This window comes from Meriones unguiculatus, chromosome 10, assembly GCF_030254825.1.
Source record: "Meriones unguiculatus strain TT.TT164.6M chromosome 10, Bangor_MerUng_6.1, whole genome shotgun sequence".
Classification (NCBI taxonomy): Eukaryota; Metazoa; Chordata; class Mammalia; order Rodentia; family Muridae; genus Meriones; species Meriones unguiculatus.
In genome coordinates, this window is record NC_083358.1 from 10,689,406 (window position 1) to 10,714,784 (window position 25,379).

At 53.3% G+C, this 25,379-nt stretch overlaps 1 protein-coding gene across 2 annotated transcripts in view; it reads right to left on the bottom strand.

The window, feature by feature from the left end:
• Window positions 1-377: 377 nt before the first annotated feature.
• The window catches only part of Cmip (c-Maf inducing protein), a 192,050-nt gene continuing 167,048 nt past the window's right edge, over window positions 378-25,379 (bottom strand). For both annotated transcript variants that reach the window (XM_021640039.2, XM_060391903.1), the window contains 12 exons: window positions 22,564-22,917; window positions 16,805-16,870; window positions 14,988-15,014; window positions 14,646-14,694; window positions 11,983-12,090; window positions 9,552-9,668; window positions 8,814-8,954; window positions 8,212-8,259; window positions 7,126-7,272; window positions 6,493-6,598; window positions 5,384-5,454; window positions 378-2,440 (listed from right to left, as the gene is read on the bottom strand). In XM_021640039.2, coding sequence (XP_021495714.1) covers window positions 2,387-2,440; window positions 5,384-5,454; window positions 6,493-6,598; window positions 7,126-7,272; window positions 8,212-8,259; window positions 8,814-8,954; window positions 9,552-9,668; window positions 11,983-12,090; window positions 14,646-14,694; window positions 14,988-15,014; window positions 16,805-16,870; window positions 22,564-22,917 — 1,288 coding nt within the window. In that variant the 3' untranslated portion in view covers window positions 378-2,386. The remainder of the gene's footprint in view (window positions 2,441-5,383; window positions 5,455-6,492; window positions 6,599-7,125; window positions 7,273-8,211; window positions 8,260-8,813; window positions 8,955-9,551; window positions 9,669-11,982; window positions 12,091-14,645; window positions 14,695-14,987; window positions 15,015-16,804; window positions 16,871-22,563; window positions 22,918-25,379) is intronic.

Sequence of the window (25,379 nt, forward strand, 5' to 3'; positions counted from 1 at the left end):
TATGGGTGTGTGCCACCATGCCTGGTGACCTCATACCTGGGAAGCAGCAATGGATGCCCAAATGCTGGGCTAGGGCCCACTACAACCCTCTGGACAATGGCAGGGGCTTGGGAGTTTCAAGTAGGAATTTACCCTGGCTAAGTCTAGTGGCAGGGATGGTTGTCATAAGGGGTGTGAGTGTCATTAGTGGGCAACAGCCAGGGACTCTTTTTTTCAGACCTCACAATGGGCGGGAGAGGGCAGCCCTGTGTGAAAAGCCCAGACCGCATGCCAAAGTGCCCAGAGTGAGAAGCCAATCCTCAGGTGTGTCCTGGCCCTTGGTGGGGACCTCTTCCACTTGGCCCTCCATCCCCCCCAACCACACAGCAAGGCCAGCCTTCGATGAGTCACTTACAGTTTATTTTTGCCTGAAAGTATTTCACATCTCTTTGTACACAGCTACGTGACAGTATGTATTATTAAACCATCAAGAAAGCAACAGTGCGGGGAGGGGGGAGGGGGCATGTCTCAGTTCTTCGGGTTTTTTTTTTCTTTTTAAATTTTTTTTCCTTTTTTTCTTTTGTTTTTTTTCCTTTTTTATTTTATTTTATTTATTTTTTTCTGCTTCTGCTTCTCTCTGCACCAGGGTGCTGTGAAGTACGGAACCGGGGGCTGGGGTTGGGGAGGAAAGCAACGACAGAAATCAACAAAGAAACAAACACAAAACAGAACTCACTCTACACACACACAGGCACACGCACAAAAGAAAACCTGCCACGGAAAGTGAATTAAGACTGAGACTGAAACCCAAAGTCTCTATTTTTTTTGTGTGTGTGGTTTTTTTTTTTTTCCTTTTTTAAAAAAATGAGGGCGTAGTTGGGAGGGGCTGTTCATTAAAGTCTACCTGGCAAAGTATAAAACAACTAAAGCATGGTTTCCATCGAATAAGATTAAATAGATATAAAACAATTAACATCGACTGGTAGGTTTGGTTTGGAGGTGCCAGGGAGGGGAAGTTTTGTGCTAAACCAACATAAAAAGGGCTGGAAGTCAGGGAAGAGAGGGGACCCCAAAAGAATTGTCAAAGGGATGTTCTGTACAGTGAGGGCTTGGTAAGAAAAAGCTGACTGTTTGTAAAAAGAAACGAGGTTGGTCTGCCTCAGGGCACAAGGGCCAGGGGGTGCCGAGGCGACCATATTGGTAGGGGAGGTGTGGACAGTCGGGTCGGGCTGGCTGGGTGACATAGCTCTTCTCTCCCAAGAGACCATGCAAAGAAGTGGGCATGGGGCATGCGTGAGGGAACCACAGGGTGGGGAGGCCACAGGTTGCAAGTCTCAGTAGGAAACAGGGACGGCTAAAAGGAATGGCAACAGGACCTTGGAGGACCGACTCTATGGTCTATGGGGTATAGAGGGAGGAAAGGTCGGGACCATTCCAGATTTACAGAAGCAGCAGAGGGGAGGAATGAGCTACAACATGGAGATCCATCTCTTTCCTCCTCTTCCCCCCCCCCGTTTGACCCCCCCACCCACGAGGAAGCTGGAAACATCTGGAAATAATACAGAGTAGCAGGTGGGCAGACTGACTGACAGGGAGAGCATTAGCATACAGAGTCCGTTAAGAAAAAAAGCAACTGATTTTCCAAAGGTCTTTTTTTGTTTTTTCTGTTGTTGTTGTTGTTTGTTTCCTTTAAAAATCAAAACCAAAACCAAACCACTAGCACTAACCCGACAGCTGACTGGTCCAGACAGTACTACAGGCCAGGGGCAGGTGGGGAGGGAGGGCCGGTCAAAGACTTCATAAATAAGAGCGGGTCCCAGACCCGCAATTTGTCAACATTTCTTAAATAGGTGCGTTATTTAAATCTTATGTACAAGAACCACTTTGCATAGCGATGGTGGGGACAAAGGACGATGGGCAGACATGACTGGGTATTCCTGTCCCAATGGCAGGGGCGAAATCTCGGCTCGGTGCACCTCCCGGAAGAAAGCGTCCTCCTTCTGGCCCGAGTCGATGGCATCAGGCTGGATGAATGCCCCCACACAGGGCATCACACGACAAAGGCAAAGAAAATCCACACAGGGATCCCCGCCCGCCCCTCCCCCGCCCTCCCTACCCGCTTGTTCCTCCACTTGTTGCCACCAAGGCCGCTTTTGATCAAGGTCAAAGGTTCCGATATGAAGCTCTAAGAATTAGGCGGGGGCTGGGCGTGCTGAGGATCCCCCACCCCTCCCCCCTCCGCCCCCCAAGACTCCCCCATCTATCCCACAGTCAGGTGCTGGGGCCACCCCAGGACCCACTGCTCTACGGCTATTAGTCAAGAGTCGGTTTTTCTTTCTTTCTTTCTTTCTTTCTTTCTTTCTTTTTTTTTTTTTTGTGCGACCCCATCCTGTGCACACAGGGGGCTTCACCAGGCTTCCGTGTAGCGGACATCAACCTCCTTCAGATTAGGAAGCTTGGCCTGTGGGCAATAAGAAGATACCTGTTCACATACCAGCCACTACCCCCCCCCCAACCCTGAGGGGTGCGGCAAGGGTAGAGGTGTCTCCATTGTGACGCTGTGGGCTCTCAGGGCTCTGGAAGAGCCTAGTGACAGTAAACAGAGAGAGCACAGGGCAGGAGGCCTCAGAGACACCGAGGAAGTGGCTGCAGAAACCACACACAGAGCAGACACAATTATAGTTGCTGTATGAGACTGGCTTCCGCATCTGGTGTCCTGAGGCTTGTTTTCTGGTGACTGAAGTTAAACCGTGTCCTGTCCTTGGCTCCCGGGTGGTATTCAGGATTACGACAGTCCAGGAAAGCCCTGAGCATCGTGTGATAGACTCTATATACCTAGGTCCCTTCCCATTGTCAACTGGGAATGGGCAGAGTGGGTGAGGGACCAGGGCAGCACCAGCAGCCAGCCTGGACTCTTCCTCTTGGCTTCCTTTATCCTTAAACCACAATAAGGTCCCACCTGATACTTTTATTAAACTTATTTAATAGATACATCTTAATAAAGTTATTAAATAAAATAAATTTATTTGAGACAGAGCCTCATGTAGTCCAGGCTAGCCTCAAACAGCTGTGAAGCTAAAAATAACCTACTTTTAATCCTTCTGCCTTCAGCTCCTAGGGATGGGGTTATAAGCATGTACTATGTCATCAGTTGGTACGGTACTGGCCATGGAACACGGGCCTTTGTGTACACCAGGCAAGTGCTCTACCAACTGAGCCCCACCCACAGCCCAATCCACTTGCAAGGTTCTTCTTAGGCCCTGCTCTCCGTTCCTGTCGGCAGACTTTCTCCTGCCTTCCCAACATCCCTGCATACCCACCAGCATGAGTCAATAACACACATGCACCTCCACGCATTTGTGGACACACACACACATACACACACACAGTCTTCAACAGTTTTCCCTGCCCCGGCAGAAGTGGCAAACTGGGGGGCCCGTGGTCACCGGTAGAAAGCTGAGAAATAGCTTCAAGCCACACTTGCCAGGTTAGGAGGCTGTACAAAAAAATACAGATTTTTAGGTTCTCTTGGAAAACAAAAGCAAACAAACAAAAGAAAACAAAAACAAAACCCCAAACCAGGAAGACTGGGGCAGATTGAACCATGTGGGTTTGCCTGCCTAACACTTAAGCACAAAACATTCTTCTTCAACAGTCGGGCTGTTCCCAGAGGCCCCAGGAGAAGAAAAGATGGAGGTTGTTCAAAAGCTAGTACCATTGGCATTGGGTTGGCACCATGTGCCTCCGCAGCATAAAAAATAACTAAGGGGCTGGTCAGATGGCTCAGCAGGTAAAGGTGTTTGCTGTGCAAGCCCAGTGACCCGGGTTTCATCCCTGAAACTCACAAAAAGGTGGAAAAAGACAAGCGAGTCCACAAAGTACTGTGGCCAGTACACACACACACACACACACACACACACACACACACACAGGCACACACTACAATATTTTTTTTATTAAGATAGTAGAGGCTCGCCATCCTGAAGATAGTAAAGCCTAGAGATCAGCTACTACTTCTCCAGAGACCCGAGTTAGGTTCCTAGCACCCATGGGAGGCGCCTCACAACCACCTCTAACTCCAGATCCATAGGATCTAATGCCCTCTGAGAGCACGCATGCACGCGCTCTCAATGAAAAGAATCAGTGGCTCTGTGGCTTCTGGGAACTTGAGTGCAGGAGGCCATGAGGACTATGCGCTGGCCCCTGACTCCAGTGCCTTTGTGTGTAAGCACACAGATGTAGCGAGCAGGTGTGGGTCCACCCCTGGGGGCCATATTTCTTCCAAGCTGACCCAACGCTAGGAGCACTGGTGCGCAGAGGCATCCTGGCTGCATCCAACTTCACAGCCTTGCCCTGCAACTGACTGCCCTCCCCCTCAGCCTCCTACGCTCTGTGCCTTCTGGGGCTCAGTGACCTGTCTGGTCACACATCAAGGCAGCTGTTCTTTGCTCTCTTTGTTCCCCGCCTGGGCTTGGCAGGTGCTGTGTCCATACCTTGACTAGACAACAAGCCTGGCCGTGGGACCAGTGGCTTGGAGGGCTACCAGGTGACCCTAGCGAAGGAGGAACCTGAGCAAAGTCTTCAGGGGACCCTCTGACAGTGGCTTCCAGGATGTGGGGGTGTTTCTGGGACCCAAAGGAGGAAGTGCTCAAGCACATTCTCTGATGGATAAAGTGTCCCAGCTGCCACACTCTGGGCCTCCTCCTCTCCCTGCTCTGTTGTCAGGCCAGCCCCCGGAGGGCCTGCACCACTCTAGTGAACACATGGCCCTGCTTCTGCCTGGCTCCTGGTTCCACAGTTCAGCTTCCAGACAACAGCTAAAGTTTTAAAACTAGGACTTGGCACCCCACCAAGAGGCCCCAGGGGTGTTCTGACATTGGATAGAATCCAGTCCTTCTGTGACCCATGAGAATTTCTTCTTTTTTTCTTTTGGAGACAGGGCTTCTCTGTGTAGCCTTGGCTGCCCTGGGCTTGCTTTGTAAACTAGGCTGGCCTCGAACTCATAGCGATGCGCCTGCCTCTGCCTCCCTGAGTGCTGGGATTAAAGGCATGCGCCTGGCTCCACGAGGACTCTTCTCTTTCTCTTTCTAGCTGTGCTTGTTAGGGCCAGGGCTTGCCTGCCTGCTTCTCTGCTTTAGGACCTTTGCATCGCCTTCCTTTCACTCTGGCCATCCCACGCTTCTCATCCTCTTCATTTAACATATGTGGCGTCTTCTTGGAAGGAATGGTCCTTAGTTCTCCTCTGCCACACAGATCCTCATTTCTAGGATGGCTTTCCTGGTCACTCCCCCCCTCACCCCTACCCATCTTTGTCCGCTCCTAGTGTGCCAGCCATTGCTCTGGAGAAGCAGCTCTAAGGACGGCCAGGGAGGGAAGGAGGAGGCGAGCAAGGGTGGGGGCTTACCTTCAGATCCTCATAGGTATCAGCCGAGAGCTTGGTGCTGTTCATATTTAAACTGCAAAGACTCTTCATGGCTGGGTAAGGACAGACACACAGACAGTGAGCCTCCATGAAGGACTATGGCAGGATAGGAACATTCAAGCCACAGGCCAACTCTCAGTGAGGATGTTGTGAGGGAGCTGCAATGGCATGGGTTTAGCTACCACGACCACCAGGAAGCCCACCTCATGCTCTGGGCTTCAGGGCTGGGTCTTTTCTTGGCCTCTGACCTTCTTTCCCTTTCATCTGTCCCTGCCCCCTGGGGATCATGGGCACTTCCTGGTTTTGCTGGCTCACATCTCTGACTTTTAGTCTCAAGAGCAAATATCAAGTCTCGGGGTTTACTGCTGGAGCCACACAGGTGCTTCCTGGAAACATGTCCAGACGCATATGCCGAGATGCCGTGGGCGGCCAGACCAGTGGGGATCCTGCAGAGAAGCCACCCAGCCACATGTGACTCCCAGGAGGATCCTGTAGGGAGCTGCTCAGTGTCATTCATTTCCCACCATCTAGACCTGGTCCACAAGCCTGCACTGTCACAGCCATTTCTGTGATCTACTGTCAAACCCTCTCTGCCACCTCCTAGAAGCCTCCTTCGTCATTTCACAGCCCAGGGATGAGGCCTCTTGTCTAAGCTGACAGGTTAGAAAACAGGGACACTGGCAGACTGCCAGGCTCACAGACCCCTTGGTCAGAGCTCTGTGGAACCAGCATCCCAGCCCCTCCCCCAGGCTCCTGTCACTAAACGCTTCTCAAGTCGGGCCCAGCAGCACAGAGGTGTTATTCTGCACAATTAGCAAGGCTGGAGTTGCTGGCTGGGACACACCAGTGACAATGGTACCCTAGAGAACTGTCCTCCAAAGTGGTTTAAGGTGGCTGGACGGAAGGAGCAGGCTACTGCCACAAACTTGCCCCTCTCCTCTAGACTCCTAGCTCCCTGCGGGCGGGGACACCCCTCTAGGCCTCTTGCCCGCACCTGGCCTGTGCCAGCATGCAACAGGCCTGCTACAAGATGCTCCTTCTCCAAGGTGCCCAGCAGGGGTCAGCCCACCTGCTGCGGACCCGGTACTCACAGCTGAGGGCCAGCAGGCCCGCGTCGGTGACGGGGGTCTCACACAGGTTCAGCACCTGGAGCATAGTGAGGTGTTCCGACAGGAGCCGCAGGCCGGCGTCTCCAAACTGTGGGGGCACAGGGGTTCTTAGCTTCTCCAGGCCCAGGGGAGGGGGACCCTAAGCCTGGGGTACGAGTGGGAGTTGGCGAAATCTAGCTATGAGGCCATGGCCCTCTTTTCAGAGTTTCAGATCTAGTTTCTGACAGGGACAAAAGACCAGGAAAGGGCTTCTCTGAGAGTTCTGAACTCAGGCTCCTAAGCCTGAAGGAGGTACTTGGGCGGGGGCTTTTTCAAGAAATGGAAGTGCCTGTGTAGCCAATAGACCAGTGGTACCAAGCTGGAACCCAGCAGGCCCTTCCCTGACAGGTTGCAGAGGTGAACTGAGGTGAGCACCCAGACCTGGGTCTATGCAGGGCTTGCCCTGGGCTTCTGTGTTCCCATGTGGGAAATGGTTATGAGGCCTCCAACCTCCTCCTGTCGTGGGGAGAGGGTTAGGGTTATATGTATAGAGCATGTGGCTGGGCAGGTGGGCTCTGAGTACAAAGATCAGGTATGGGGGGGGTGAGGAAGAGGGCGGCGTGGGCGGAGCGGCACCTGCGTGGACCACAGATTGAGCTGCTTGAGGGAAGGCAGTTTGATGAGGTGCTCGGCGCAGGCACTGGTGACGTTGGTGAAGGCCAAGCTGAGGTTCTCCAGGTTTCCAAAGGAGCCAGAGCTCAGCAGGCGGGCCAGGTCCGCATCCTGCAGTGGGTGGGTGGCACGGTGCTCAGGGCAGGCCGGGGGATCTATCGGCTGAGCCTCACGCCCTCTCCCCTCTGCCCTGTCTGCCGCCGATACTGTCTCTGACCACACCAAGGGCTTCGTGTCCCCAGGAACTGCGGGGTGGTGGCTCGGCCTGTGGTGTGACTCACAGCTTGAGTCACAGCTGGGCGGCGACCGAGGCCAGCACTCTCCCAAGCAGAGCTTGCACATGCACAAGCGTGTAGTGACTCTCTCTGTATGTGTGTGTGTGTGTGTCACAGCTTTTGTGTGTTTTCCATGTGAATAGCTGGTCACCACCCTCAGCCCCAAGCCAGCAGGGGACCACACATGCCACATGCCCTGAACTGAGCGTCTTCCCTTTGACATTTAGCTGTCCCCTGAATTACAGCTAATTTCCCAGCATTCTTTGCACCTAAATATGGCCAGGTGCCGAATACGAATAATGAGACAAAAACTTCTAGGAAGAAGCTCCAAGGGAAGGGAGGGCTGTTCCCCACCACTTCCTTCTTCCTGCTGGCTGGAGCCTGGGTAGGCTTCCTGGTCCAGACTAACAATCCACTGCCTATTAGTGACTGTAACCATGGTTACCAGCAACCCTTCAGTAATACTGCTGATGTCACCAGGAATCTTTTGTCTTTCTGAGGTACTGGAGAAGAAGCCTGGAGCCCCACACATGACAAACTGGTACACTACCTGTGAGCTGCAACCCCACTGCCAACACCTTAATTCTGCTTAGTTTTCATTTCTCTCCCTTCGGTCCCTTCACCTCCTAGAAGAGCTGGCCCGTCTCCCTGCCCCATTGCAGGCCTCTCTGCTCTCCCCTCTTGGGCATCCCAGCAGCCGGACAGTTCACCTTCCCGCCTTCCATCTTGCCCTACTCCACCGCCCATGCCCACCCAGAGACCGAAATCTACTCACCGTGGACTTGGAGGGCAGTGTTAGCCTGGTGGGCCCGCCTTTTCTTTGCTGCAATAGAAATGAGACCAGCTGAGCCACCTGTCCATGTCTGCCACCAGCCTCATGGAGACACGGCTCCTCTTGGGCAGAAGGCACCATGGCGGTCACAGCACAGGCAGCTGAGGGCCTACGTGACACGGAGAAACACTAGCAGAGGGTGGGAGTCCAAGCGCTCTGATCAGAGGGGATGACACCCATCCAGATCTTGGGGTAACTTCCACCAAGAGCCCTGGCAAGTGACCGAGAAGTTTTATACCAGATGTGTCATGGCGAGGACCTGGGCTGTGCATACCTTTTGCCAAGAGCCACAGTGAGGACGGAAGAGTGGCTTCAGAGGAAAGGACGGGCCTGAGTGCGCACACATGTAGAGAGCCAGCCCCTCAGCCTCGACTGGGAACGGCAGTGACCCGTGGGGCCCTGCACTGAAGTGGCCCGCCTGCTTTACCTCTCTGTGTCCACCTAGAGTCCTGTGAGAAGCACAGGCGACAATCCCCAGCTCTTTGGGTGTGGAGCAGCAGTCACTAGGGGGCCGTCTCACGCTCTGGGCGGACTCGAAGACTTACCAGCTCCTTCAGCTCCCGCTGCCGGTCGCACAGCTGCTCGTACATGCGCTTGCCCACGTCCGTGCTCTCCAGTGTGGAGATGATCTGCAGCTGGGTGTCGTTGTTGTCAATGATGTTGTACTCCAGCATCAGACACAGGATCTAGCAGGAGTCATTGAGGGCGTGTCAGGGAGTGGCCCTGCCCCAGGACCCTGGCATACGCTGTTCCCCCGTATCTGGAATGTTTCGCTTTGGTCTAGTGTCTCAGTTCCACCTCCGGGGGAACCTAGGGTTTTTCCACCAGGCCTTCCTGTAAGGTGGAGCCCTGTTCACACCCCCCTTGACTGATGGGCAACATGGTGACTGCTTTCTACAGGACAGGATGCGGCAAGGTGGTACCTCCCAATTCTGACAGCTGTTATCAAACCCTGTTGTGCACAGGAAAGGTGCTCTAGGGGTATCTGGCTTTGGGGACTTGGTGGAGTAATAGAGAAGAGAAGACAGAATAGGAACAACTAGATGTGGCATGAGGACCCTGGGCTCATGCACTTGATGCAGACAGTTGCTCTATAGTAATAGGCAACAGAACAAATGCTTCTTGATGGCTGTGAGCCACATGCTGGATCCCAACTGGAATGATCCAGCCACAGTCGGAGAAGCGCAGCTGTATGCCCACGAGGCTGCGGTCACACCTGCCTTGCCCGCACCGCCTGCTCCTCACACAGACCCCATGCGATGGCACCTGGATCAGGGCCTCACCTCCGCCATGGTTTGGTTCCCTCTCAGCGCCAGGAGCATGCAGGGGCCCAGCTTGTTTTCTGCCAGCGAGAGCAGAAACTTTTTGGTCTTGTAACAGGAGCCCATGAGGATGTGCACCTGGAGGGCAAGAAGACTCAGGTGAGGAGGCAACCGGGCTGTCACCACAGTGCTGTGACCCTCAGCACCAGCCACACCCAGTCAGCCCCAGCAGCGAACCTCCCTGCTTGTGCCAAGAGCCTGGCCTCCGGTGACCACCAGACCATCCCTGTGGATGGTCCTCTGTGGACAGAGACCTCTTCCCAATGTGGGAAGGACGGCACGCTGAGTGACACAGGACAAAGGTGAGACTACACTGGGGTGGGGTGCGGGCAACAGACACAGTCACCCAGACAGGTGAGCAGCGGCGGCTGGCGCTGTCCAGGGAAATGGACAGTTAGCATGAAAGGGCACAGAGGTGAAGCTGGCGGGGAGCAAGCGCCCAGAGTTGAGTGGTGCAGTGCAGAGTCCTGAGACCCTGAATGCTGCTGAGCAGCGTGGTAATACATTGGAGCCCCTTTTCCCCAGCTCCCTTCGGGAGTTTTGGCCCTGAGAATTCCTAGCATTGAACGTACCAGAGAGATATTTTTAGGCAGTCCTTGCTAGGTGGGGGACAACAGGCCTGACACACGTGGCAGCTGGGCTGTTCTGTGACCCGTTCTGTGATACCAAAAGCTGAGATCACCCACCCAGCAATCCCTGCTCCCTCCCCAGATATGCTGGGGGGGGGGGGGAGTGGGCTGGGAGTGTCTTGCATTTAGAGGTAAGAGCACAAGAGCAGGGGCTCCCCAGCCTGTCAACAGAGGTGCTGGAGACCAAACACCCTGCAATTTCATGTAACAAGCAAAAGCCTTCTGGAAGAGGCAGCCTAATCCAGGGACCACTTCTCGCCATGTGTCTCCATGGAAACAACACACTTCCATCCCCTTGGCTGCCTGCTTCCTTCCCTGTCTATATATTCTTCTGCCCCGTCATTAACAACTCTGGCATACAAATGAAATCACTCGGGCGGGAGCTGACTCCCTGTGTTCTCCCTCACATTGAGTCTCCGCATGAAGGGGCGGGGGAAACACCAAGCATTGCCATGGTGAAGCTGTGACATCAGAGGAAGCCAGGGAGGCGAGACACAGGCACGAGCAGGCAGTTAGGCGTATTTCTAGGTACACGAGACCCTGATAAAGAAGGTCTAGGGCAGCACTCGAGGGGTTTGGAGCAGATGCCTAAGGAAAATGACCTACAAATAAGCCCCGTGAGGTGGTGTCAGAGGACATGCACACAATTGGTATGGTGCCCAGGGGAAGCCATCTCTTTGTCTCTTTGTACATTTGAAGCCTGGAGTCCAGACCGGCGAGTCAGCATACAAGGTGAACTGGGCAGTGAGCTGAGGCTCTGGTTTAGCAGATGCCTGCATTTTCCCCATGTCACATGACCCCAGAAGAATGTGTGATCTGTGAACGTAGTTGGATGTGTCAGGGAAAAAAGTGGTTTGGGGTCACTGGTCACTTGGGCAGACCTCCTGTCCTGGGAAAAGAGGACATGTTTCTTCCTGCTACACTACCTCTAGACAGTGGCCTGGCCTACGAAGGGCTTGCAGAGTCCTGTCAGGAAGCCATTGGACTTCACTGGGCCTTTGTTGCCGCCCAGGTGTGATCCTGTGGCAGGGTTGCTACATGGATTCAAAAGAGCTGACCCAGAGCTCTACATCAGTGCTTCTAAATTTGTGGCTCACAACTCCTTTGGGGGTCAAACAACCCTTTCACAGGGGTGCCGTATCAGTTATTTGCGTTATGATTTGTAACAGCAGTAAAATTATAGTTATGAAGGAATAACGAAATAATTTTAGGGTTGGGTTGTCACCACAACATGAGGAGCTGTATTAAAGGGTCACATTGTCAGGAAGGTGAGAGCCACGGGGCTATGTATCGTAAGAAGGTACCAGAAGCCGCTGTGGATGCAGTTACCGGTTTAGTGACCACAATACTTTCATACTGAGGTGGAGACAAGCACCCTAAGTCTGGCCCCCAAGTCCCTCATTGTGAGGACTGCCCTAGCAGGTGGCTCTAGAGTAGCTTGTGGCAAGCTGCACCTGTCCCTTGCACAGAATATCACCATGGCAACCAAGCATGAGGTTGGACAGTCAATGATTTGGCCCTCAGCTGCCTGGACTGTAAAGTGGAGGGACAGTGAAGGTCCTGACTTCCCGAAGCAGGTGTCAGGCTCTCGGCTCAGGTAAACAAGTATTAGTGACACTCCCCCTGTGGTCACCTCTCTCTTCATGGCTGGCACTGCGCTGGCCAAAAGACTTGCAGGCAGGCCACAGTGGGCTGGCTACCGGGCAAGTCAGGATGGAACAGCCCAACGCCCACCAGTGGCTTCCTGTGGGGACCCCACGTACCATGCTGGCAAATAGCTCCCCATCATCATCACAGGCCACCCCTCCGGGGCTGTAGAGCTGGAACCAGCCATCCTTGCCTGCCCGCACGCTCAGCAGGCATGAGTGGACCTGGAAGCAGAGGACAAATACACCGTCAGTTCCACACAGTCTCAGGTGCGAAGGAAATGCGAGTGGTGTCAAGAAGCCTGGCAGTCGGAAAATACATGCACTTCCCATAGCTCCAAAAGCATTGACCTCTTACTAAGTCCCATAGGCCTTTGGGGAACACACAGTGGCCTCGCAGGGCAGAGTACCCCCAAATCGGCCCTGTCTCCATTTCTGCTTTCTATGTTTCTCTTGGCTGTGCCATTTCCTCTCTTTTCTTTACTTTGATTCCATCCCCCCTCAAGACAGGGTAGCCTTAACTGTCCTGAAACTTGCTCTGTAGATCAGACTGGCCTTGAACTCAAGAGATCTGCCTGCCTCTGCCTCCCGAGTGCTGGGATTACAGGTTTTTGCCACCATGCTTGACATCCTCTCTTTTTTCTTGTTGGGTCTCTGATCCTCTCTGTCCCTCAGTCCTTTCTTTTGCTCTCTGACCTTCCCTGCCTGGGGTTTATCTCTAACCCTTAGGCCTGGCTTGTTGCTGGCCTTGTTTTGGCCCATTCCCTGCCATTCCTTGTGGGGCAGTCCTCCCTCCAGGCCTGGTCTGGTGATCGCAAGCTCTCTCCAACCCTGCTGTGAAGTCTCATCCGCACCTTCTCATCTGTCCATCTGACCCTTCTCTATTGAAGGGTCTCTCTCTGTCTAGAGTGGGGGCAATGGCAGGGCCCAAAAATAACTTTAGATTGGGAGGGATTCTACACCCACCTACAGCCACTGTGATCCCAACACATGGACACACATATGTTCATGTACATGCACACACACACCTGCTCTTTATGCCCTCTCCTGCTCCTCAGAAGCAGACTGTGAGTAGGGACTGATCATCAACTTGAGGGTGAGGGCCTTTGCTGCTGAGTCATCTGTGCACAGTAAGTCTCTCACAGACCCACAAACAGGCAGCAAAGGCAGTGAGTCTCAGAACTGAAGGATTATCTACCATTAACTTATGACTGGCCCAGGAATAGGAACTTGAGCATGCCAGGCTAGTCAATAGGGATGGCCAAGAATTTTTAAAAGAGAATGACTTTGGCTTCACTTAGGAGGCAGAAAGCAGGAGGGGAGATGAAAACGAGGAACAGAGAACAGGAACTGGAGCTAGAGCCGAGACTCAAGCTCTGGTGTCATCCGAAACAGCCCAACGCCCTTCCTTGGGTTTGGTTCCTTATGGCCTCACTTGTGTCCCTGCTGGGAATATCTCCCTTTCCAGCAGCTCATTCTGTTTCTCCGTCCGGGGAGCAGCTGGTGTCACTGACTGTCCCAATTTTAAAGTCTGCCCTTGAAGTGAGGTCTCCCTGTCCAGGAGGACTTTGAGATCTCATCTTCACATGAGTTAAGAAAGCTTCAGGCTGAAGGAAAACTGAGACAAGGTGCTATCTCCTCACCAGCCTTCCTGCTCCCCCCCCACACACCGCACCTGAGGACGGTGGCTTGTGAAACCTGTGATGGAGCCAGAACCTTCTAGAATGAGATTACCCACTGTAGCCTGCAGACTATGTAAGAAGCAGGAAGGGTGCTCCCTCACAACACACTGTCTCAGAGCAACCAGATCCAGACATATGAAGATTAGCGGGAGCCTGCCTGGTGGGCAAGCAATGAGCTACAGGAACAGTTGCTCTACAGCATCTAGATTTGGCCTGGATCACGGGTCATGAGTGTGTGCTTCTAGGCAAGGCCAGTGTGTCCATACCACATCTGGTGCAAGACTTAGCTTCCATTTACCCAAGTGATTCTTTTGTGCTTGTTATTTTTTGTGCTGTTTATTTGTTTGTTTTGTTTTTCGAGACAGGGTTTCTCTGTTTGGCTGCCCTGGAACTCGCCGGATCAAACTCAAGAGATCCACCTGCCTCTGCCTCCCAAGTGCTGGAATTAAAGGCATGTGCCACCACTGCCCAGCTTGGGGGTGAGGATTCTGAAGCCACAAAGGTATAAGAATGGTTTCCTCTCGGTGTTGTAAGGGTTAACGGGAAGCATGCACATGGTTGACCTGAGGCAGGGGCTTAAGAAAGGACACATGTGATGGTTACTTCCCAAACCGCCTCTCCTTGCTCATGCAGTTTTTGGTGTGGACATCTGCCCAGGTTTTCTGGAAGCTCAGAGCTTTTCAGAGAGCTCAGATTTCAGCTATGACTCCTTGCTTGGCCCAGGGACTCCCAAGAATAGCAGTACAAAAACAGGACCATAACGCTGACTGGAAGCTGGGTAGACATCCCATGGAGGACCCACTAAATCTCACGCCGTCTGGTATGGAGACACTGCCTGCCAGTCTCTGATTAGCCAAAGTGACAACACATGGGTGACAATATCTGGGTTGCACACAGGGTCTGGAGCCTGCGTAGTTTGCACTAAGGATCCAGTAAAATGATGGCCTCTGCAAGGGGACCTAGGAGGCCCCAAACCAGTTTTCCAACAGTAGAAAAAAGGTTCTCTGGGCTGAGGCATGGCTAGGTGTCTGCTTAGATCCCATTCCCAATAAATAAGTAGAAAAAAAGTGTTAAAAAAAAAAAAAGGAAAAGGCTTACTTCCTGTCTTGGATCTTCTGCAAACCTCTGAATCACATACTTCAGCTCCCTGGAAGGAAGAGGAGGGTGGGTCATTTGCAGGCCTGAGTAGACACTGGGGCATTGGGGGTGGGAGGCGGTGTCGGAAGAGAGGTCAGGAGCAGACAAGGCAAGGCACGTGGGACATTTCCTAGCAGGGCTTGGATGTGTGTCACAGGGGACCGCTCAGGAGGAGCCTCCCAGAATGCACGCGGTCCAAAGATGGATGGAAGGTGGCTGGTGGCGGCAGGGGCGTGGTGGTGACCTGGAGCTTGGGGCAGCCACAGCAAGAGAAGGTGGGGCGGGTGCCTCTGGCATACTCACTTTGTGAACTTCTCGTGTGCGAGAGCTCTGTACCAAAAACAAAGAGACAGGAAGTCAGAGGCCTTTGATGCCCAACGATCCCATTTCCTCCAGGGACAGCTAGACTTTTTAGCTCTGATTCGAACGATGTCGGGGAAATTGACAAAGACACGCAGATATCAAAGCTATCCCTCCTTTGACAAGGTGAGAATCACAGCAACATGAACAGGCTGAGCCATCGGTGTCCCCAGAGTTAACACCAGGCCCACACCTGTCAACTGGAGAGACGGGCTCACCACCCAGGTTCACCATCGAGAGCGTGCTGGCACGCATGGGCTCCAGGGACCCAGGTGTGTTCGTTAATTGTTCCACAATTAAGGCGAGGCCGCACTAATTACCGTGGAACATTGCCAGGCAATCAGGGACCATTCTTCCAAGTGAATTGCATCATGGGCCACTGTCAAGCGGGTCCCAGGGCCTGTGGGGACAGCTGCTGTAGCCAATGATGGCACAGACAGAGGAGGCTCTGAGGAGTCAGATTTCTCTGTTCTCCATTCTTGGGAGCCCTGAGGGAACTAGCCCGGCCAGCAAATGGGGCAATTACTGGGTGTAATGTCCCCCTCGGAGGAGCTGCATTCATAAACACAAGCGCACTAATGGGCTCTGCAGAGAGCCCCAAGTGCCTCCCAAGGCCCAGCAGCTTCCAATCTGTCAAAACAGACCTGCAGGCTCTCGAGGAGGCCCATGGCTCAGTGGCAGCTCCCAGCAAGTTGTGACCCATCACCCAACACTGTTTCCCATGATGCACTCCACCTTCGTATGAGAGAGACGGACGGTCCATTTCTGGCCACACTCAGAGTGTGGGGTGAGCTAACAGCCACCAAGGGTCAAATACTGCAGCAGGTTTACCTCTGTACAGTCCTGAAATGGCTCCATATACAGTTTCTTTCCCTTCCTTCCTTCCTTCCTTCCTTCCTTCCTTCCTTCCTTCCTTCCTTCCTCCCTCCCTCCCTCCCTCCCTCCCTCCCTCCCTCCCTCCCTCCCTCCCTCTCTCCCTCCCTCCCTTCCTTCCTTCCTTCCTGTTTTTGTGCTTGGAGATTTGACTCCAGCGTGGGCATTGCGCTTGCTAGGTGCACGCTCTGCCACCAAAATACCTCACCGGCCTTTCCTCCCTCTTTCCTGCCTTCCTTCCTTCTTTTGAAGAGGGTTTTTTTCCTGTGTAGCTCAGGCTAGCCTGGAACTGTAATTATAGCAGTGGTTCTCAACCTGTAAGTTGTGACCCCCTCAAATGTCCAGTTCATAGAAGTTGCATTATCAGAAATCCTGCATATCAAATATTTACATAACAGCATCCTGAAGTATCAACAAAAATAATTGAATGGCTGGGGGGGGGGGTCTCCACAGCAGGAGGCACCATATTAAAGGGTGGCAGCATTAGGAGGGTTGAGAACCACTCACTGAATTACAGGCATGTGCTGCCACGCCTAGCACAGTGGTACCCTAACTGTCAATTTTTACTCTTCTCCAGGGATAGTATTGTTCCCACTTGGTACATTAATAAGAACCATTAAAGTTACTACAGGCTATAGGCGTGGTACAGATGGCTCTGCCATCTTCTGAGTTTAGTGAGTCCCTATGTTATTGCCACAGGGCCTGAGGCTGTTCCCATCACATTCTCGGTTTCTCAGAGAGGCCCAGAGTTAGGCCACATCTGTCTTGGCTGTGGGTGTGTCCATGCAGTGCCTGACCCTCCCCCCAACACTGTGAGCCCCTGGAAACGACACCACTCCCTCTCTTACTGTTTTCCTCCCATTTGGAGAGGGCATGATGGGACTTACTCTTTGGGGAATGGAATGGGTTGAAGCAAGCTGGCCAGAGACGGTCTCCAGTCATCATAGTCGGACCTAGAGTGAGAGAGGAAACCGGTGAAGGGTGGTCAGCAGGGAAAGGTTTGCCATGTGCCATTCCGGCCGGGCCACACGATAGATAAGGTGTCTGGTGTCATCACACAATATGGATTCTGTTCCACCTACGTCATCGGCGGTGTCCACAGCAGAGCATGAATCAACAAAGAACATTCCAGACTTCCAAACAGCTGAGGGGAAGCTATCTAGCCCTGCCTCCCCATATCGCATATCCTCCTTGTTCAGAACTGACGTTTTGTCTCAGTCCATTGCCTTTGGGCCCTCACTGAGTCTCCAATCCCTAAATTCGTGTTGATGTCCCAGCCCCTTACGAATGACATACCCGGAGGGAGAGCCTCTAAGAGGCCCTGAACCAATCTGAACGACGTGAGAGGTATGTGCAGAGAAAGGACCCCAAGAGGACCCAGAGAAAGGTGTCCTGTGGCTAGCTCTGGCACACCCACACCTGTCTCCTCAGAACTAAGATTCTGGGGTCCCAGCCTCATGGTAGGAGCACACATGTCCCTCTCATCTGTGACTGAACAGACCCAAGGGGAAACCTGCAGACTGATTCAAGAAAAACCAAGCCAAACCGACCAAGCAACAAACTACAGTTTGGGTCATCGTCTTCATCTTAACAGAAACATTTTTGTTTTTTGACAGGGTCTCAAGGCTGGTGTGAGTGGCTCTGTGGGTAATGTGGGTAAATGTGTCTGTCCCCAAGCCTGACAACCTGAGTTTGAGACTCAGAATTTACATGGTGGAAGAAGAGAACTGGCCCCTGCAAGCTGTCTCTCTCTCTCTCTCTCTCTCTCTCTCTCTCTCACACACACACACACACACACACACACACACACACACACACAGAGGCAGGATCTCACGAAGCCTAGTCTGGCCATGTAACACACAGCTGAGGATGACCTGAGACTTCTGATCTTGCCTCCTCTTCCTCAGTGCTTGGATTACAGGCCTGGATTACCATGCATTGATGGTGATGTAATCTGAAGGTTTCAGCATGCCAGGCAAACATTGTCCCAGCAGACAGAAGCTTCCTTTTCTTGCTGTTGGACTCCAGCCTCTCTTTTTCCAGTTGACCCGGCTGGCAGTCATAATAATCATAATTCTGAGAAGGCTGTGACTTATCTCTCCAGCATTTCCTATACCCGTGCATCATGCCAAGAGCCTGATGCCTCCATCCATTTGCTCCTTGCAAACATATAAAACAGGAAATAGACCAGCACCATTAAAACAGGTGAGGAAACTCAAGACTCAGAGAGGTCAAGCAAACTGTGAAGGTAACACAGTCCTGACTGAGACACGCTGCCTTCAGGCTTCTGACTCCAGACCCTTGGTCCTCACCTGAGCTAACTGACTACTCCTGAGACATCAAGCAGAGACACAGAAGACAGAGACACATGGACAGGTATGCTGCGCTCCACGGAGCCTTTCCTCCTGAGATGTGGTGAGAGGGTGAAGTTATTGCTCCAAGCTTCACACTGACCAAGTGGGGGTGAGGCAGGATTGGTGTTTCACAGGTTCTGACCCTTGGAAGAGCTAATCCAAAGCTGGCTGAGGAGGACCGCAGAGTTGAGGTGGCAGAGGGTGGGGAATTTCAACAGCACCTCAGTCTGATGACAGACGGACCCTCACCTATGTGGGAACGCTTTCAGTGGACACCAGGACTCTGCGGACGCCAGGCAAGCACGCTATCAATGGAGTCACATCTGCCCAACCCTTCCGATCTTGACACTGCAGATCTCCTGCCTGCCTGGGTATGCTCTGTCCATCTACATGGGCTTCCCACAGAAATAAAGCCTGCTGTTTCCCCGGCCCCCAAACAAATGCTTGCTTGTAATGAAGTATGGCTTAGATAACCCTTGGCTCTGGACTCTTCCCGTCTTCCCACCCACCACCCTCTAAATGAACCCACAATAGAGACTTCAGGACCCAGATCACACCCTGGAAAGGTTCCGAGGAAAGGCCCAGAGGCTGGGCAACATGAAAAAGAATTGCCAGAAAGGTCTGGTGGCGCTAGATTAAGTCTTCACAGCGATATGACTAACATCTAGGCAGGCACTGTGCCTTGCACTGGGCTCAGACCTGCTCCCCTAACCTCTGGAACACCCACAAGAGTGGGAGGGAAGGAGGGAGGGAGGGGGAGGGACGGAATGTCTGGGTTCAGGCAGCAGGAGACGAGGCACACAATAGGGCACCAGGCTTCTGCACTGTGTGCTGGAGGCCAGTGGGCCTGTGGACTGTGCCCACCGAGGGTCTCAGGGCTCAAAGGCCGCAGAGACACACACTGGAAGGCACCTGTTCCTTCCCTTGGTTCCTTCCTGGGGGGTAGGGGTGAGGAGGTTCATCCACTTCTGCAGCCAGCTTGCCTTCCCATGATGAAATTCCCCTCCACCCTGAACTGACTCAAGTTCTCCAGCACACTGAAACGTGACTTTCTACATTTGGTTCACTGTGCTGCCTCATGCTTTCTCCTAGGGCCCTCCTGTGTCCGATGGGTGTCACCATCACCGCTTTATAAACACAAAGGCTGAGACATGTTTTCATCTCAGTCTTGGTCTCAAGTCAGAGCTGAGCCTTGAACCAAGGATCCTGGCTCCCGTTTTACGTCCTGTCCACTAGACAAGACCAGTGCCTCTCCAGGAGATGACCAGCTCATACCTGCAGAAGAAGGCTTCACTCACTGGTTCTTAAAAAAAAACTTTACAAAACAATATTTGGAAGCTTGGGGGTATGGTTTATTGGGCAAGCTGCTTGCTGAATAAGCATGTGGTCCTGAGTCTGAAACCCCAGCACCCACGTAAACTGCACATGGGGGTAACTCTAGTACTGTTGTGCGTGGGATCACTGGGGTGTGCCGCCTGCCAGTCTAGCTCCAGACTTAGTGAGACCCTGTCTCAGGGAACAAGGCAGAGAGTGACAGAGTAGGATGCCCAAAGTTGTCCTCTGGCTTTTACATGTGAACACGACACTCACATACCACACACATATACTGCATACATACATAAAAATATAGTAAGATTTGTTCTGTGTAGAAAAACTAGAGAACTCAAAGGAGACTACAGGGATGGACGTGGGGTCCCTTCTTCACCTCAGCTGCTCCTTCTTCCTGGATACCAGTGTGCCCCACTGCCATGTTTCTTATACTGTACTCTTTCCACACCCTCTCTTGATGTCACAACTTTGGGCACCTGGGGTTCCTCTAGGAGATAGGGTGGAGAAGACAGCTGGAACCTTTAGCTCCAAGCACAGACCCTGGCTTGAGGCCCTCGTATAGATGTGCAGTGAATGCTTAAAGAGTTCGTGATGGGGCTTGAGAGATGGCTCACTGGTTAAGAGCACTGGGCTGCTCTTCCAGGGGACCCGGTTTCAATTCCCAGCACCCACATGATAGCTCACTACTGTCTGCAACTCCAATTCTAGGGGATCCAACACCCTCACACAGACATACATGCAGGCAAAACACCAATGCACACGAAATAAAAATCTAATAACAAAAGTGAAATAGAATATGTGGATGAATGAATACATAGATGAATGGGACCCTGAAAAAGCCCCAGGCTCTCCCTACTCAAGACCCCATGCTGGTCTTGGCCAACTCAACCTCCTCCAGGCTAGCCCAAAGCAGATCAATTCTGATGTGCCTTTTGAATGGAGGTTCTCCAGGGGAGATATGTGTTGACTTTTCAGGGGTATCATGTTCCAGGATGCAAGAGGCTGCCTTGGGGAACTTGCGGTACCAGATAAGAACACTGCGCTGCGTGGCTGGGCAGAGAACACATTGCCTGGGCCAGCAGCATGCCCAGAGTTCTGAATGTAGCTTTCCTCATCCCCACAATGTCACCGCAATTCCATACCAAACCATCCTCACCTTCTCTTCTTCCTCCTTTTACTGTTGTTTTGCAACAAACAAGTTCTGTTTATGTAGCCCTGGCTGTCCCGGAACTCACTCTGTAGACCAGGCTGGCCTCAAACTCAAAGATCAGCCTGCCTCTGCCTCTGGGTCTAAAGGCATGTGCTACCACATCTGGCTCCATCGTCTCTTCCTTAGCTCTCATCTGGATTGAACTTCCGAACTGCCAAATGTTCACTGTCACCAAGAGCCACAGGACAACGGGGGAAATGTCCTATTACTGAAATCTCAACAGAGGATGCAAGACAAGCAAGCCAAGGCGCAGAGGAGCACCGTCTCAGGTTACTCAACAGAAAGAGCCACGTTTATTGGACTCCGGCTTCTTGCCACCCACAGGCACGCTGAATGCCGTGTTCTTTTCCTAAGCTGTCAAGAAGGTAGCAAAGTCCCCTACCCCCACTCTACCTTAGGACAGGAAATACCACAGTAGGACCACTTGTTCTATGACTCCCACACATTGGGTGTCCGTCTACGTGCGTGGTGTCCGCTCTGGGCCGTGGCTGCAATTACCGCACCACCTCACCAGGACAGCCGGCCTCCTGGCTTCGTGCGGGGCTGACCTCAGAGAGGCACTGACCGGTTCGTGTCCCAGATTATTAGTAAGTGGCACCTAGGGGACACTCACCCATCTCCGGACTCCCTAAAGCTGCTTTCCTGAGGCAAGACTCGTTGGAGCCTTCTGAATTGCAGGTGGTTGTTGAGACCTAAGAGGCAGCTTGAAGACCCTTCCAGGCCTGGGCATAGCCCCTGACCCCCATGCCCTGGAGCTGTAGCAAGCAGCAGGTCTGCCTCGGCAGAAGGATCATGAATGTTTTTAAGGGGGGCTAACGTCTGTCAGCTGTGATGCCTCTCAGGCCTGTCTGCTCTCTGGAGAAAGGACCCAGATGGCAAGAGGCCCAGGGCCCCTGGGAAACAGCCCAAGGCAGCCAGCTCAGGCCTAGAAGGCTGCTACTGTGAGCAGCAGAGGAGTCCAAAAGCAAGAGCCTGGGGAGGCTCAGTGCCACGGGTCTGCCCAGGAAAGAAGGAAGACTCCTCCCTGCCTTATGGAACCCGGCATCCAAACTCAGTTCTCACACGCATTGAATGGGTTTGGGGATTTTCTTCCCTTGGCTGGAGGATCAATAAATTGGGCTATACCCTCCCTTGGCCTCAGCTGAGGGGACACAGACTGGTACTGATTTTAGCAGGCCCCACCCAAGGACACCAGGAAGCACAGGCAGGTGACTGCTGCTTCCATACTTTCCCTCAACCACAGGAATCCACGGTATAACTGTGTACACGCATGGGTACACTTTCAACATCAGGCACCACGGTACTCATCTGGGAACACAGAAAACCCCAATGTGGACCACCACCCCCTCCTCTGGTTTACAAGTCAGGTGGCTGGAATCTCACCCCCTGCCCTGTGACCCCTAACTCAGGTTGTAGTGTGGCCATGACTGAGCACAAACAAAGGCTAAATGGCTGGTGATGCTGCAAGGTGCTGGAGAACCCCCACCCTCACTCAAGGACACACTTGCTTTTTTGTTTCTGAGACAGGGTCTCACTCGGTAGCTCATACTGACCTGGTACTCACTATATAGCCCAGGCTGCCCTTGAACTTGCAGCCATCTTCCTGCCTTGGCCTCTGCAGAGTCTGTATATCTAACTCAGTCCTGTGTACACAAACAGGCTCCTCAGCCACACTCACCCCTATAGGACTCCAGCTTGCCAGGTCAGGCCTTCCCGCCCCTACCCTCCCCATAGTGGGCTCCAGGACACTCACAGCAGCTTGAGGATTTCCACGTGGCAGCCGAGTGTGCGGCCGGCCTGAGGGCCCAGCTCAATGCTCATGGTGCCGCAGGCCGGGCTCACCATGAGGCAGTCGATGAGGTTGGGCTCACTGTCGTTGCCCGTGCTGGCTGTCAGCGCCGGCTTGGCAGTGCTGGTGCGTTCCACCTCCACGTGGACCTCGCTGGAGGCCACGACCACTGACTTGAGCCGTGGCTCGGACAGCGTGGCTTCCTGAGACACCAGGTCTGGGCTGGGGTGCAGCAGGCGCAGAGGTAAGGTGGGCTTCCGGTCGCACGGCTGCTGGCAGCCGTTCCGGATCTCCTTCAGGCTGGGGGAGTTGTCGCGGCTGGAGAGGGAGAAGAGAAACAGGTCAGTGCGGGCAGCGGGCAGCCTGGGCAACCAGAAGGGCCAGCACTGAGCAGAGATGAACGAATCTCTATACTGGGGATGTTGGGGTAGGAGGATGCCTACAAGTTTTAGGCTAGCCTGGGCTACCTAGTCTCTGTTTCAGAAACACAAACTGAAAACAACAAGAGGCCATTGGTGACACAAGCCCAGACTTCCTGGGCATTCATGCATCAGCCTTGGGGGCTGCAGGTCTCCCTAAAACCCCGGTAACAGGGCAACGATGAGGTGGTGCTCTCATGAAGTCCATTAGGAACAAAGAAGTGGAGACTTGGCTTGGGGTGCACACAGCTCAGTATGAGGAGCACTGAATCTGGAGTCTAGACCTGGCTGCCCGTCTCCATAACCTACCACAGCCCAGCACAGAGGGCACTCAAACACCTTCCCAACGAGTGAGCATTACCCGAAACAGCCACCTATCACTGGCACATCCATAGCAACATCACTACCCCCAGGATCGCCACCTAGAAGCATCCGGTACACCCATGCCAACGCCAACCCTGGAACCTTCCTGACACCCCCTGACACCTGAGGAGTCCAGCCCTGCTCCCACTTGTTTCCTTCGGTGAAGCTGCCCCTCCCACCTCGATGACACCACATCCTTCAGGGAGCATCCCCCATTTTATGGCCTGCCCGGGCCAGGTGAGAAAGCATAGCTTCCTCCCTCCTCCTGTGGGCCCACAGCCCACTTCCGTGGTTCCTAAGACCCACATCCTGGCAAGCCTGGAATCTCTGGGGGTCCTTTCGGGGCGCACCTCTAAATCCCAGCATCTCCAACTGCCAGGAGATATTATGCTTGTGCTGGGTCTCAGGCAGCGTCACGAGGTGGTGACCGAGGAGTTGGCTTTTTGGCCCGTAGTTGCTTAGGAAACGTGAGACCAAACATGGATGCCTGGAGCCCCCGAAACAGGACTTGTCACGGCCTTGACCAGAAAAAGCCCCTCCCAAAGTCACCCCTAAGTCCCATGACAGCATCCTCCGGCAGGGTAACAGTAGCAACAGGTTCTGGGGCTGGTGTCCATGCTGCCATGTACCAGGTTTCACACAGGCGCTTATACACGCCGTCTCCCAGGACCACGTGAGATAGACTCCACGGGGTGAAGGGATCTCCCTACCTGTCACAGCTCATGAGTCCAAGCAGCTGCCTGTGAAGCTAGGCCTCTGCTCTCAGAGCTAAGGTCCCAACCAAGCTGTCTTTAAGACTGCAGGTTTCTCCCCCAGGAAGCCCCCTTTGGTTTCCTCTTCCTTCCATGGACATGTCCTGCCCTTGTAGCTTTTCTACCCTGGTGGACAATAGGACCTTCCCCCGAACCAGGGAACTTTCCAAACACCTCCTAAACTCAAGAACCTCATCAGCTCTAGGAAAGGCCAATACAAGCCATTGTTGGGGCATCCTTGTCACTAAGGAGAGCACCAGGGCTGACTCAGCACACTCAGCTGAGCGCACTCAGCTGCTCACTGGACTGGCGAGATGATTCAGCGGGTAGGGAGGGGCTTGTGCCTAAGTTGGACAACCCGAGTTCGATCCTTGGGCCCTACCTGGGGGAAGAAGGCTAGGGTAACTCTTTAAAGATGTTTTCTGGCCGCATGAGCCTCCCCACAATAAGCAAAGGAATAAACAAATGTAAAAATATAAAGTGCTTACAAGAAAAAAATAAATAAATAAAAGAAAAAGGAAAAAGAAAGAGCTACTTGCTCAGGTCCCTCTCAAACGTGCCACATGGGTGCCATGTCCCCAGAGAGAAGCAAGCACACGGTGTGGTGTGGTGTGCAGGGCTGAGCCTCACACTGGGGCCCCCGTGGCAACTCCAGGGCTGTGGTGCAGAACTTGGGAAGAGACTCGGGAAGGCCTGGATGCATGTTGCACCTGCTGTGAGCCAGAGCTGAGGGCAGCCCACCTAGGATGCTCAATGAACATATTTCCTCCCCTACCCCTCCGGAGGGGGGGGGCACACAACGACAATCACCGGCTTCTATAAATTTATGAACTCCACAGTGGATGGAGGCCGCACGTGCTGGGAGGCGGAGCTTGTGGATCTCCGTGGGCTCAGACAGCATCTGCTTCCCCCGTGGTGCTCAGCACTCCAGCTCCCTGTTTGCCTCTGCTGGGGTCGGGGAGTGGATTTTCAAGGCCTCTTGGCTCTCTGCTCAGTGATTTCCCAGACAGCCACGTTAACCTGGGTCAGGCTGTCTGTTCTTTCGAGTGTGGGAACATCGTGTGCTCACCGGGAGTGGTGCCGAGGCCCGGAGGACACTGGGAGGGACTGACCAATGGGCCAAAAGGAAAAACAACTTGACAGAACCAGGCCTGGAGGAACCAGCTGAGACCCCCAATTCAAGGGCTCCCAGGGGCTCAGCTGTGCTCTACCGGGAGCCAAGGCCAGCCTGTGTGGGAGGAAGAAC